General features: G+C 38.1%; 1 protein-coding gene across 2 annotated transcripts in view; it reads right to left on the reverse strand.

Moving 5' to 3' along the window:
* Window positions 1–14,047, reverse strand: part of ESF1 (ESF1 nucleolar pre-rRNA processing protein homolog) — a 32,780-nt gene continuing 18,733 nt past the window's right edge. The window contains exons 10-14 of one of the 2 annotated variants that reach the window (XM_010403063.4): window positions 10,226–10,347; window positions 8,982–9,072; window positions 3,259–3,326; window positions 2,443–2,589; window positions 1–2,291 (exon numbers count right to left, since the gene is read on the reverse strand). In XM_010403063.4, the coding sequence (XP_010401365.2) occupies window positions 1,992–2,291; window positions 2,443–2,589; window positions 3,259–3,326; window positions 8,982–9,072; window positions 10,226–10,347 (728 nt within the window). In that variant the 3' untranslated portion in view covers window positions 1–1,991. The remainder of the gene's footprint in view (window positions 2,292–2,442; window positions 2,590–3,258; window positions 3,327–8,981; window positions 9,073–10,225; window positions 10,348–14,047) is intronic. The other variant, XM_010403062.4, reaches the window with a different exon arrangement.

The raw sequence follows: 14,047 nt of genomic DNA on the forward strand, positions 1-14,047 counted from the left end.
TGATTACATAAAATTATCATACATTAAGCGTTTACAGGATACCCAGTACATCTTACCATACAACAAAATAATTATTACAACCAATAATTACAATCACTGTGAAGTCTGCCTTCATCTTTCCATGCATTTTGTCGTGCTATGACATCCAAGTAGAGGCCAGGCTTCCTAACAGGAGAAAGTAGCCAGCATACATACATGGAAGACACAACATAATTTCGACCACCTAATTTCAGTTAGAAGTCCTCACAATTTGTGACTTTTTAATTTTATAACCAGATTTTTCAAATGACTCCTCCAGCAAAGTTAGTGTCAAGGACAGAGGCTTTGCAGGAGTACAGAAGTTCTGTTGGAGAGTTTTGTACCAGTGAGTCACTCAGCATATCCGGGCATTCTGGAGGAGCAGAGATCCACCAATTCCACGTTGATTTCCAGTGACGTTATAAAAGCACCGAGCTGAAAAGTACTGATAATACAGAATATTTGGTAGAACTCGGCAGGGTTAGAGGATTCAAGAGAGTGCAGTTTGCTGTTGCCTTTCATTTCCCAACAAATTTGTTTTCCATACAAATGACTAAACAAAGTTACGGGAGACTCTCTATGGACCCAGTATTAAAACAAAGTGACTCTGAAGATGTTCAAATGTTTATGAAGAGTAATTACATTTAAAGCATTTGAGGTCTGCAAGTATTCCACAGGCACATCATTGCAAAACACTCTTTACTTATTGTAAAATCCATCTCCACCTGTATTTGTATATTATGTTCCTTAACACCTTTGGCCACTCTACAGCCACCCATGTGCTAATCCAGCTCTCTCATCTCCTTTACATACTGAGATAAATTTACTTGATATAAACACTAGCTTTGATTATCCATAGTTTTAACCTCTGTTTTCATAGAAGTCTTTGTTTAAATGAGTAGAACATCTTAGAAATTAAAAATTATGTCTTTAAAATGTAAAATTACCTTTCAGCTCCTTGTTTCTAGAGTTTTCGGTCTTTCTTGTAATGCAATGTTGTATTTCCATTACAGCTGATACAGCAAACCTTTAAAAAAATCACAGCACCCCAACCCACACCAAACCTTAAGACAAATCAGTGGCCACACTCCAGGGAAGACTGATCATTTTCTACTTACTGTATTCTCCCTGCACCTTTGATATCTTCATCATCAACACTAACATGGCCAAACAAGATGGTTTCTAAAATTGTATCATCTAGATCTGCCTTTGATTTTTCCCTCCCCTTCCCTGCCCCCTTATTTTTTAACACTTACAATATTGGAAGACTTTGTATAAGTATCATATTCATGGAAATGTAATAACAGTAGCAAAAAGTTTAATTTTGATGTAATTTCATTTAGGCATGAAAGAAAAAAACACAGCTAGTACCCAAAATTCTTCTGGGCCAACTATTTATTTCCAAAGTATGTTAATGAAACACTTCTAAATGGCAATATTTCCATTAATTAGTTCTATTACCTTCATGTATTTAAAGGAGAAAATAATAAAGCATTTATGCAATCTTTTAAAAATCCACAAAAGACTTTTATACAAAATTTCTTCCATTTGTAGTTATTACCTTCTTTATCAAGACAGGTATGTTTTACAGACTTCTGTGGAATTAAAAACTTTAAGACTACTTAGTCTCAGCAATAAACCTCTGCAGAACTGTTTTTATTATTTATAAATAAACCCATAATTATGATTTTTGTAGCCATCTTCAGCACTTCTATTATTTTTCAGAGATGACATAATACAAAACAAACCACCCCAAAACCATCATTTCCTTACATATGTGCAAAACAGTATTTGTTGTGGCAGAAGAAAAGAGTGATTATTACTCTGAACACTTCAAAATTCACCAACATAGTTAAATGACTTTTCAGGACGTCTTAGGTGGACAGGAATCAGAGCAGGCTGCAGTAACTTTAACAGATGTCTCCAGTTAGAAGGGCTAAGACTACTAAAGTCCAAGTAAAAACAAAGTTCAGTTATTTGAATCTCTTCTTTTTCCTTGCCTGAAACTCTTCTGTTTTATTTTTGACAGACTTTATTAGCATTGATAGGGCAGGATCTATGACTTTTTTAGCAACATCTCCTTTCTTTGCCATCTTGCTCTCCAGGCCCTTGTTTGCCTCCTTAAGATCTTGCTCCTTTTCTTCTCTTCGGCGAGCTTTCTCTTCCAGGATCTTTTCTACTGCTTTTGTCTTCTTGAAATTTGGATCTGAAGGATCCAAATTAAACAGGGGAGAAGTAAACATGGCTTGGAATCTTGTATCAGCAACATTTACCTGAAGGGAGAAAAGAAGCATTTATTTTAGGTAAACTTTTCCCATGACAGCAAAGCTTTTAAGCCCAATAAAACATGAGCTGCTTCAGAAGTCACAGCTAATGAGATTCCTGGAACTGCTCCAGTCACAAAATCAAGGAGTACACAATTACCTGGAAGTCATCTTCTAGTAATTCTTTCTTTTTCATAAGAAGTTTCTTCTTCTTTTTGCTCAAATTCTGTTGTTCTACAATCTTTTTATAATTAAAATGTTTTCTAGTGTCCTCCTCATCATCCATCATCAGTAGGGCCATTTCAGCCTGTTACAAAATAAGAAAGTCCATGTACACAATGAAAGTTTTCTATGAAAAAATTCAACGTCTCATTAATAAAGCCTGTATGAGTCTACATTTACATAAATGAGTTCAAATAGGGTCATCAGGGCAGTATTATTTCAGCCATAACAACATTCTTTTTAACATTTTGAGGTGTAGTATTAATATAAGTTGATTTCCTTCTTATTAGACATTAAAAAATTGCAAATACCCACATTCAATTTTCAAACACAGTAATAATCTCATCTGAAAATTGTACACCACAGTTTAGAAATAACTAACGAATGCAATTTAATACAAGTATTCATATAGCAAAATAAAAACTAACATATCTGGATTTAAGTAATTTCTAGTTAACTTGTTCTGAGAAAGAATGAAAAGAAAATGGCAAGCAACTAATCTTCAAGGACAAAAATATACAGGACAAAGTCTGAACTCACAAATGTTTCATATAATACTGATGTTAAAAAAATTAAAACTTCGCACTGCCCAACACACAAACTTCTTCTTGGTAGTTTTTGTTCCAAAAGCTCTCACTATTAAAATTGTGTAGTTTTATTCCACTGGCATCCTATGAAATTCTGCAGTTCCACTCACAAACACATAACAAATACTTGCAGAACTCATGCAATGCAACATTTTACATCACTTTACCTTCTGTTTTTCAACTTCATCTTCATCTTCTGAGGCACTTTCTACTGATTCTGGCTTCTTCTTTAAACCTAAGTGCAAATACAGAGCATGAACACATTTATCCAAGCTTACGCATGAGGGCATAATTTACCTACAGCTAGAACTTCTAAGTACATCTCATTTTCTTGCAGTCAGTATCTAAATGTCAGATGTGTAAAAAGGCTGCAAAGTTAAGAAAAACCAGGAAGACGTAAAGCAATAAAAATAGTTGTTCACTGAACAGTTGTTCAGTTTAAGGAGGCAGCAACATTCAAGTGGCATAAACAAGTCAAAAACATGGTTTTACTGTATTTTTCAAAGGGCAGTAGAGAGAAGTATCACAATAGTGCAGGCAAACTCATGACATCACACCACTCCCAGAGTGTTTTATAGTGGAAATTAAAATATGATTGACTCTGCTCAGACTGAATATTGTTCTGAGGAAGCTCCCCTACTCCCTTAGCATTCAGATACACAGTGCTGATTAGACAGACATAATGAACAGTAACAGCATAAGATATTAGTCAAACATAACTTCTAATGAAAACAGACCTCTTTATAAATCCTACAAAACCAAATTATTCTCTTTGGAATGCCTGTAGATCTTGATCAAGAAGAAGGAGGAAAAGCAGAAGGTTTCCTGTCCTGAACCACACACTCTGACCTTTGAGCTTGGAATGACATTCCCAGGCAATTTACTGCAGTCCACTGGGGGTACTCTTAAGGAAGATATTTGGCTTCATTTTGTCAAGACAGGATTGTACTCAGACTAGAAATACAGACATGCCAGACAAATGTCAAGTTATATCACTAAGGAACAGGACATATTTCTTGAGGAATATTTTTTTTTCTGCCTTGACTATTCCCTTGACTACTTCTACATGGATTCCAAACTGGATATGGACTTCCAGAAGAAACAAACCACCACCACCAAAAAATAAACTATCCAGATGCACAATGTCATCAGCTCCAAAACTGAACTGTTGATTTAGTAGTTCCAGAAAATGTGCAGGAAAATCAGATTCAGATATAATATTGTTACCTAAACTCTACACAATTTAAGTTAATGTGTAGAAGGGAGAAATAAATGTCTTCTGTAAGACTTCAACAATTATGGAACCTTTTCTATCTTTCAGAAGTGGCTAAACTACAGAAAAGGAGCACAGAGATACAACTGGAGACAATTATATGAGAAGTTAGATCAGTAAATTTCTTTTCTTTCCACACATTCCCAAAGGAAAGTTATTCAAGTCACCTTCCCTCATCTTTCTCTATATAGGGAATCACAGAAGTGATCCTTATGCCTTCAGTGTTTTCTGTGGATGCAGATGGGGCTGAATCAGGAGTTAGTATCAAACTGAGCTCTTCTACATGAAAATAAATAAATTAATAAAACCTTTATTTCTTACTTTGATACTATGCAGCTAATAAAACCAGCTCGGGACCTCAAATCACCCTAGGGATTCAAAAATTTGTATCACACTGAAAATGGTTCTGTTTAAAAATTCACAAATGCATCATTTTCTGTATTTTTAACATACTCCTGCCACAGTCCATATTCCCACATACATTCTGGAAGCCCCACCACACACACACTTGTTGCAAACTGATTGCATACCCTCAGATTTTTCCTAGCACCTCATCCCCACTGCCATCTTTTAATCAGATTTGTCCCACCTACAGCTGCAGGTACTTCAGCGTTATGCAGAACCAATTGGTAGCTGTCACCAGCCAGTACAAGAAGCATCCAGTTTCTGCTGTAATCCCCGCTGAAGCTGCCATTCGACTCTTTCTCAGCTCAAGGATTTTGTTTGCAACATTAACTTTGTGCATCAACAACTTTCCAGTGCTGACGGTAAAAGCTAATCATAAGTTTGAGACTTCAGACACAGAAACTGACCCCAAATCAAAAACTCCCCTCACAAGACATCTTATCTGCCTTAGTCAGAAACATGAGTCAGGCTCAAAAGCCTTGCAAAGACACACAGTAAATTAATCTTTTCACCTACTTTATCTTCCAAATACAGGTTCTGCAAGTATACTCTGATTTTGTTGTTACGCTCTTAGGTCCCTGCACTCGTACTGCTCCCTTCCGGCTTTAAAAAGCCATCAATTCCTACATACGTCATAAGTTACATCATGAGAAGGCATCTAATGGTTTGGAACTAATAGAAGTTACAATAATGTGTGAAGAATTCCTCAAAGGCTCAACAGAAGCTACATTTAATAGTCTAATGTGTTCTGAAACTGTTCGGTGATCTCCAAAAGCAGGACCTTGCTCTCATGTTAATAAGCTATTAATTAACACTATTCAGCTATTAATTTTTCAGTTATTAATAGTTTAGGCTACAAGAGTCATTCTGTCTCCCTTTTCTAAGACCCCACAGAAGCTGATGCAGTAACAGTGAAACTGGCCAAGTGTTGGGGTTTTAGTTTAGTCTTAGTTTTTTTTTCCTGTTAAAGGAATTTTATCCCATATGCATGTTGCTAGGGGACAAATAGCTGTACTTAAGAAAGACAAAAAGGGGAGTGGGGCGGGCCTGGCTACTCCTTTGTCTACACCTGGGTGTGGGGGCAGTTCGCTCTGAGCGTCCGGAGAGAGAAGCTGCAGAGCAAGGAGCTGCTGCTTCTTTCTTTTTGGCCGTTCTTTCTTCCTGCTGGAAACAACGCCGGGACCCCAAAAGCCGCTTTCCCTGCCCTGCTGGAGACCGGGCTGTGGCTGCCCTGCCCCGCTGCTGCTTCGAGCTTTCGCTACGCTGTAGCCCTGCTCGCCCTGCCTGCCTGGGCCTCCGTGGGGTTCTCCCATCTGGATACATCTCGCCTGCCACCCGGGATTTGCGTTCGTCCCTGCCGCTCCAGCCTGCCGTTCTAGCCTGCCGTTCCAGCCTGCCGTTTCAGCCTGCTGTTCCTGAGAGCCCGGGATCAACTGCCCAGGGGTTTGTGAAGCCTTTGTTCCATCCCTTCCCGGGATCCCAGGGCACCAGAGCCGCGGGTTTCCCGAGCTCGCTCCGGAGCGCCCCCTGCAGCCGCGGGGGAACCATCGCACCTGCCCTGCTCACCGGGAGCCGCCAGCGCCCCTGCCGGCTGCGAGCGGAACTGCACCCGAGGGGAAAGGGCCCGACAGCCGAGAAGGCTGGGACTGGGTTTGTGATTGTTTGCTGTTACTGCCATAGTTGTTGTTGTTTTGTTTGACTGGTTATACACATATATATATATATAGTAAAGAACTGTTATTCCTATTTCCCACATCTTCGCCTAAAGGCTCTTGATTTCAAAATATAATAACTTGGAGGGAAAAGGGGTTACATCTGCCACTTCAAGGGGGGCCTCTGCCTTCCTTAGCAGACACCTGTCTTTCAAAACCAAGACACCAAGCCAAACCCAAGTTTTACAAGGCTTTTTGAAACAGTATGGGCATCAGTGTAAAACAAAAGTGACAAATTATTTCTTTCTTGACAATATGAAACTAGAGTTAAGCTTCTAGAATGCATCATCAAGGCTCATGTATCTGCAGCATCTGACATTTTAGCCCATGGTACTATTAAAAAGTCATATGAAAACTGTGCAAAGCAAGTACTACCATGAGCCCTGCACAGACAGCTTTTGGGGCACAGCAGGCACAAAGAATTTGTTCTACCTTGCCTCTCCCAAGATGAAGCACTCACACTGTAAGAATCACTGCCTGCTTTACAAACAGTTATCAGGAACAAAGACGTACCCGAGGAACATACACTTCAGTAGATTTCCCATAATTTCCAATTTTCCTTTCAAAGCACTCAGTTTTTAGGCCCTTGGTCCTTACACTCTGGCTTCCCTTCAATTGCCTCAGCTTGAAAGAAACCAAGCTACCCAAGACTCATGCATGTTACAGCCAGCAAGTGAATCCAGCACTACTAAATCCCCAGTTTCTGCACTGGTCCACATGAGTCTGCAAATAAACCCCATCATGTGCTTTTTCAGCATCATCTAAAATAATCTGACAGTCAATTTAAGGGTGAAATTTCAATCGTTTAGGGGAATTGTGGAAGGCTTGTGAAAAAGGATGGTCATTTAAGTTGCCTGTACCCTAAATACAAAGTTGGCAGAATTATAGCCAAGTTCAAAGATGACTGTAACCCATTTTCCCTCACTGGATAAATTGTGCTTAAAAGCAACCCCAACTATGAGACAGAGGTTGTTCTGGGTAAACTTGGTGAAAGCCAAAGCTGTGCCATGTAATTACTATTAAAATGTAAACTGGCTCGCAGCCAGCCACTGTACTGTCCCTTTAGAACCTCTCCAGGGCTAACCACATTCTGGTTTTCTCCTGTATCTCAGTAATTATCAGTAATCTTGAAGACAAAAACTTCACTTTCTTAACCTTTATGTGTATTTTACTATCTTCTAAGACTCCACAAACATTAAAGTCTATTCTCCATGTTATGGACAAGGCTTAAAGATGTGCAGATAAGCTCATTCTCTGGTGAGCCCCTCTAGGACACAAAGAACTTCTCACATAATGCAGCAAAAAACATTTTTTCAGAGATTTCACAGAGAACATCACACATTCTATGAGAGTACCTAGGTAATCTTGCTATTAAAGAAAAATTAAACAATTTGGTGAAAGGAATGGTTATCTTTACAATTAGTTACTTCAACCTATACACAAACCACCTGGAAAGCATGGTAGAAAACAGCACTGCATGACACATTGGACTGTGGTGTTTGTTTCTAAAACATGGACAGGACTCAGTCTACTGTTCTGTATTTCAGATTACTAAGCACAAAATCATCCAGATTTTGGGGTTTAGTTATTTATTTTATCCCAAGATAGATTTTAACAATCAGGACAGAAGCCTGTGCTGGCAAGTATCAAATTAAAAGTAACTTACCCTTTTTAAATGGAACCTGGATCTGCATTGCTATGCTCAAAAAAACCCCAACCAAACAACAGACTGGCAATATTAGTAAATCTGATGCTATATTCTTTATGTTTGTTTTCTTCTTTTGTTTTTATGTCATTTTTCTTCTTTTAATATACATGTGTAAGCCACCCTTAGGATCTGGCTCCTAGAATTACGAACATCAAAAACCTACCTTTATTGATTTTGCTCAGCAAAATCACACTCAAATTTGCTGTTACCATGGCAAAAGCTAATTTAAAAATCAGAATAAAAAGCTTGTAAAAAAGGTATCTTAAAAATCTAAACTGGGCAAGTTGTTTTCTAAAATATTACATTTCACTATTCGAGTTTCTAAGCCACCAAGAGTACACCAGTAAAAATGTGTATCAGACTAAGAGAAAAGTGATTTCTTCTGAAAGACAACTTTGTTTATGATGCAAAAACATTTGATGTTTTTGTACTTGACCCAAGCTTCAAAGGGACCTATGTATATCTGGCTCTTCCTATATAAAAAGAAAAAGACTTCAAAGGCAATGGAGTTCTTTTCTCTGGAATACTTCAGGGAGCAGCTTGTTTTTAGCAGCCACCCCCAGAAACTGGATAACTAATGGTCTCTGGTGAAAGCCAAGAGAATATTCCCTACCACTCCATGTATTACAATAGGCATAATTTTACAGGAACAGCAATTTTAAGCAAATTGCACCTACTTAATTTAATTCTGAACATTCTATCTCTGTGTTTAGTCCAGCCTGACTTTGTTTTGATGAGTCAGTATTTAACAAAAGGGCAGATTTACTTTTGAAGTCACCTGTCTTGACTGACCTGTTTTCTCCAATTCTTCAGCAAAATACGGGTCATTGAGATCAACATCAGGTGGAAGTTCATCTTCACTCTCTTCTCTCTCAGCATTAGCCTATAACAAAGCACAAACATTATTTCAATCAACATATAACTACCACTTAAGTTTCCCTGGAATGAGATGTTCTGTGAGTAGCTAGCTATGAAGATGAAAACTGAAATACTGTACGTGGAACATCCTAACACCAGAGTACACTAAAAATTGATAGTGAAGACAAATCAAGAATTTCAACCCTCTTTCACACATTTTTATTAGGCATATCCCCAAATTATGATGCACCAGACAACCATTCCAACAAATTACAGGATCAGCACTGTTGTCTCCTTACTTTATGTTCCACAAAAGCTCTGCTTGGGGACAAACTTGAGTAAGAAAGTTCATTTTGTGGAGCAAATTTCAAAAAGCTGGAGTTTGGATTTAAAAGAACAAATTTTCTTACTGGCAGTAGTGTGTCATACACCTTACTCCTTGACTTAACTTATCAAACTGAACAAGAATGTTATGCTAGACAAAGTTGCTCTGCTACTGAACAGTGCTACTGACTCCATTTTGAGCACTCATCAGCTTAAAGAAGTTTCTCATCAAGTGCCAGTTAAAACTGACATACACAGAGTAACTCAAGGTGTAGAGCTTACTCTTAGAAGTGTAATTCAGCAATGTGAGTTATATTGAGAGTAATTTAAGACTTTAGAGAACCTAGATTCTGCGTGCCACATGCTTTTTTTTTTCCCCCTTGCAATTTGAAATTTGAATAGTTCTTTGTAGCTATTAATTCTTTGCCATTACAGCTTTGGGAAACAGGTCTGTATTATTTTAGCCCCAAAATTCCCAAAACTACAATTACCATTGTCATAAGAACTTCGAATTGATATGCACACAGTAGCAAAAAGACCACTTCTAATGCATTAAGAATGCAAATCAAAGCCAATTATTATTATGACTCATTTATCTTCACAGCAGCACAAGTAGATAAAAGATGTTTTGTGTAAGCATATGTATGGTCAGCAGTATGCTGAATATCCTTTTGCTCTGTAGGTTTGACGAAGTACTCTCAGTACTTCCACATGAGTGAACACTGCATATTCTAACCTTAAAATAGCACTGGCAACTGGGCAATTTATTATTTTGTTTATCTGAAACAAACATTAACAACAAATTAAGAACACAAACAAACAACTCCCCCTCAAATGGCCAGTAAAAACATTACCTTTCTCTTTTTCTTGAGAATTCTTTTTTCTTTCTTCTTCTCTAGGTATTTTTGCCATGGAGTCAGGTTATCCTTTCCTTCCAACCTGTTTTTGACCATTTCTTCAGCAGTTTCTTTGAGGCCTAGGAAAAAAAACCATAGTAAATTAAAAAAATGTGATGAATCTGAATTTTTAAAAATAAACTGTTTTCTCTTTTGTAAAAGAACAATCTAATTTTTCTTCAACAAGTCTGTGGAAACAACATAAATATTGCTTTAAAAACCATCTTTATAAAGAAGATCGCTTCACAGGATGTGTTTTTCCAAATAAAACATTCCTTCAGTAAAAACTGTACAAGAGTCAGAAGAAGAGCTTGCTGTGTGGTATCTGATTCCCACTCCTGCTGTTAATCAGAAAGGTCTCTTCTCCAGACATTCAACTGGGCAGTCTACAGATGCCAGAATGAGTAACACGATAAAACTAACAGATGTACACAGAGCCCTTACGTCTTATGTACCACACTATCATTAGTTAAGATTCTGAATTAGTTCAGTTGCTGAAACTTTGCCTCTGTGACAATACTCTGACAATGCTGCAGGATCTCTGCTGACCACTGTACTTTTCATTCTAGAAAAGTAAACCACATAGAAGTGCAACATGTCTGGCTCTTAATAATTCTGGCCTAACAGGACCAGACAGTTAAATCTGGATGTGTTAATTAGGTTTACATTAAATTCTGTAATTTAGCAGGGACACCCAAGTTTCAATGCCCAGCACTTGCACCTGTATAGACAAGTGTGTCCTAACCTTTAAGCTTTTTGTAAATAAAACAGAATGAAGTTTTCTATAATATGCATTGTTAGAGTATTCAATGATGTAAGAATTTCACCTTAAAAATAAATCCATCAAATAACAGGAGCATTCCCATTTTACATGTAGAATACTTAAATCCAGAATAAGCTCTTCATTTAAAAGCAATCTTCTAATTTTGGTAAAAAATTCCATACACATCAGGAATACTTTTCTAAAATTCACTACATCACAGAGCACTTGGATGTTATGAGGATGAAAACTGATTTCAGATGCACCTTACACACTTTCAGCCTGTTCTTCACAAGATGGGCACTTGCAAAAACAAAATTTCATGATCTAAGGAGATTAACTGACTTGCCTTGCAATGCACTGGATCACAATTCAGTGGCAGAAACAGAATCCACTTCCCTGATCAGAGGTAACAGCCTGGGCAATGAAGTGTTTTCCTCCTGCCTGCAACTCCTTGCTTCATTCACTACATACTTTTTTTTTAACTTCTGTGACAAAGCAGTCAAATATCCTATAGGTAACATCATCTCCCACAAAGTGACTAAATTATCTTGGGAGTAGGAATCCTGTTTCTGCTTCGCCCTCCAAGCCTGATATTTGTTGTCTCTTCCCCAGCCCTACTTCTAGTGGTCTCTCTTCAGCATTCTCTTCTGCCACCCCAGTCCAGCCCTGACCTGACCAGACCACATCCTACTCTCCCACCCTTCATTCCAGTTTTACTGCTTAGAAATCATAGTCAGACCTCTCCAGATGTCCTAGACCAGACCCCATTCTTTCTCCCAGATTTCCCAGTTGCCAAGTCCCCATTCCTCATTATTCCTTCCAGCTCTCCTCAGTATGGAGGAACTGAAAACAGTGATCCTGATGGAAGAAGCAGGCAGCTTTCATGGACAGTTCTACCTATCCCCAGAAGAGCAGGCAGAACATTTTTCTGAAAAACTGCAAACACTAATCGCTGGTTTTGTGCTTGTTGACACTCCAAAAATAATTCCAAGGCTGGGGAGCTAGTTACAACTTGTCTGAAATACGAAGTGTGGACAAGATCTAAAATCATATTAAACCATAGAACCATAGGAGGAAAAGAGTGGAGCAAAAACAAGATAAAGGATCCTTCTACTACTCTGGAAAGGTGCCAGAATGAACAGTAAGGGGCAAACTGTTACAGCCAAAAAAATTGGGTACTTAACCAGCAAACAAATCAGAACCACGATAAAGGAAGGATTTTGCATAGGTTCACTAAAAACAGGCCATTAAGAAACTCTCATACAACAAGAACAAATATTTAGTTATCTTCAAAGTCCATGAAAGCAGACTCATCAGCTTCCTTGAAATGGAACCACTATGACTTTGGATACTTTGTGGTACTTTTATGGAAAAAATTACTGGTCAGGTAACAACCTTGCAGATTCTCTTTGAAGATAGTAAATACAGAATTTTAAAAATATATGTCACATCTCCAGCAAAAGAGAAACCCAAAATCTGAAAGGAAGTTACAATATTTCTGATTTATTTGCCTGGAAAATGGAATCATTTGATCCATCTGGCACTGAAGAACTTGGAGGAAAATCCAGCCCTTTCTTGTGGTATTTGGCAGTCTCATGAAAGGCATCAGAGTTTCTCCACAGATTAGAATGGCTTAGAAACTACTGTCCAGACCACTTCCCGAGAATAAGAGTGTATTTAAGTGGTCAAAAGGATTTGGACTGCAGCAGGGGAAAGGAATTGTCTACTTTAGGTAGAAATATTAGCTGGCCATTGAAAGATATAACTTATACACCCTTATTGAAATACATTTTTTTAGAATAAATTAATCACAATGGTTTCATTTAATCTTCACAAACGAGGGCAAGAAAAGAGAGGAAAAAGGTCATCTACGGTAAATACTACAGCAAACCTACATACACTGCTGTCACACTGCTGGGACAGCAAGAGAGAGGGGCAGGTCAGAATTTTTACTTCTCCAAACACTCTAAACTTGCAGAAGTTTAACAGCCTGCAACTGTCACTGTTATTAGAGGCCAGAGAGATACATTTCTGTTTTCAGGAAACCTAAACGAGCAAGTTCATCTTGCGTGTAATGCCTCACCAGAAAAATGAAACTCCTTGTTGCAGGTAGCTGAAAGGAACGGCAAATAGAAATACTCTGATAACATTAGAATTTGTCACCCCCAAAGATGAAATTTGTTAAGTCAACAAGTCTTTCCTAAGACAGTAAAAGTGCCAGCAAGAACCCAGCACCCATCGCAGCTGTCAGGTGTGAGCCCCCACACAGCTCAGCGCATGCTGCTTCGTGCTGCAGGAGGCGAGGCCACTCCTGTCAGGGGACACACTCAGCAGTGATCCAGATGGAGATACATGTTCCATAGGAGCATTTCTGTGCTCTGCATAATCTCTGGCTGTACAGCTGGGCTTCACTATGCACTTTACAGACACCACAGCCTTCTGTTCTACTGTTCTTCTGTTCTACTTCGGATGAAAACAAATTTGAAATTTTCCTCCAAGCCTAGCTAAATATTTACATCTCATTCTTCCCAAAGGAAAAATTTTTAGGTCCAAAAAAAAAACCTGGCTGAATATCATCAAGAAATGCAGTTGTGGTCTTCTCTCTCTTCACTTTCTAAGGGGAGCTTTGGGAACTGGATAAGAATTCATAGTAATTGTTGCTTAAATCAGATATGATTAAGAAAACAGATGGATGCTTAAATATAACACTGATTTTGTGCCTAGAAGAACAGACCAAAGAGAGTTGGAACTACATCTAATTTATTTTTGCTGGCACTGTGGTTTATTTAAAACTATTATGATTCAAGAATAACTGAATCATTGACAAAGTATGCTTTCTATAACCATGTGTAAATGACTGTGCCAAAACTCAAAATTTTAAATTAATTCAAATATCTGCCTTTCAATTGAAAAACTTCCTAGAGTTAACTGTTGTAATTCTTCCATGTATTAAACATTTGGGCAGGAAAATATTTTGCAATAAGTCAAGCGCATTAAGGCAGAACTCGATAATAAAA

Source organism: Corvus cornix, chromosome 3 (genome assembly GCF_000738735.6).
Source record: "Corvus cornix cornix isolate S_Up_H32 chromosome 3, ASM73873v5, whole genome shotgun sequence".
In the NCBI taxonomy this organism is placed as follows: Eukaryota; Metazoa; Chordata; class Aves; order Passeriformes; family Corvidae; genus Corvus; species Corvus cornix.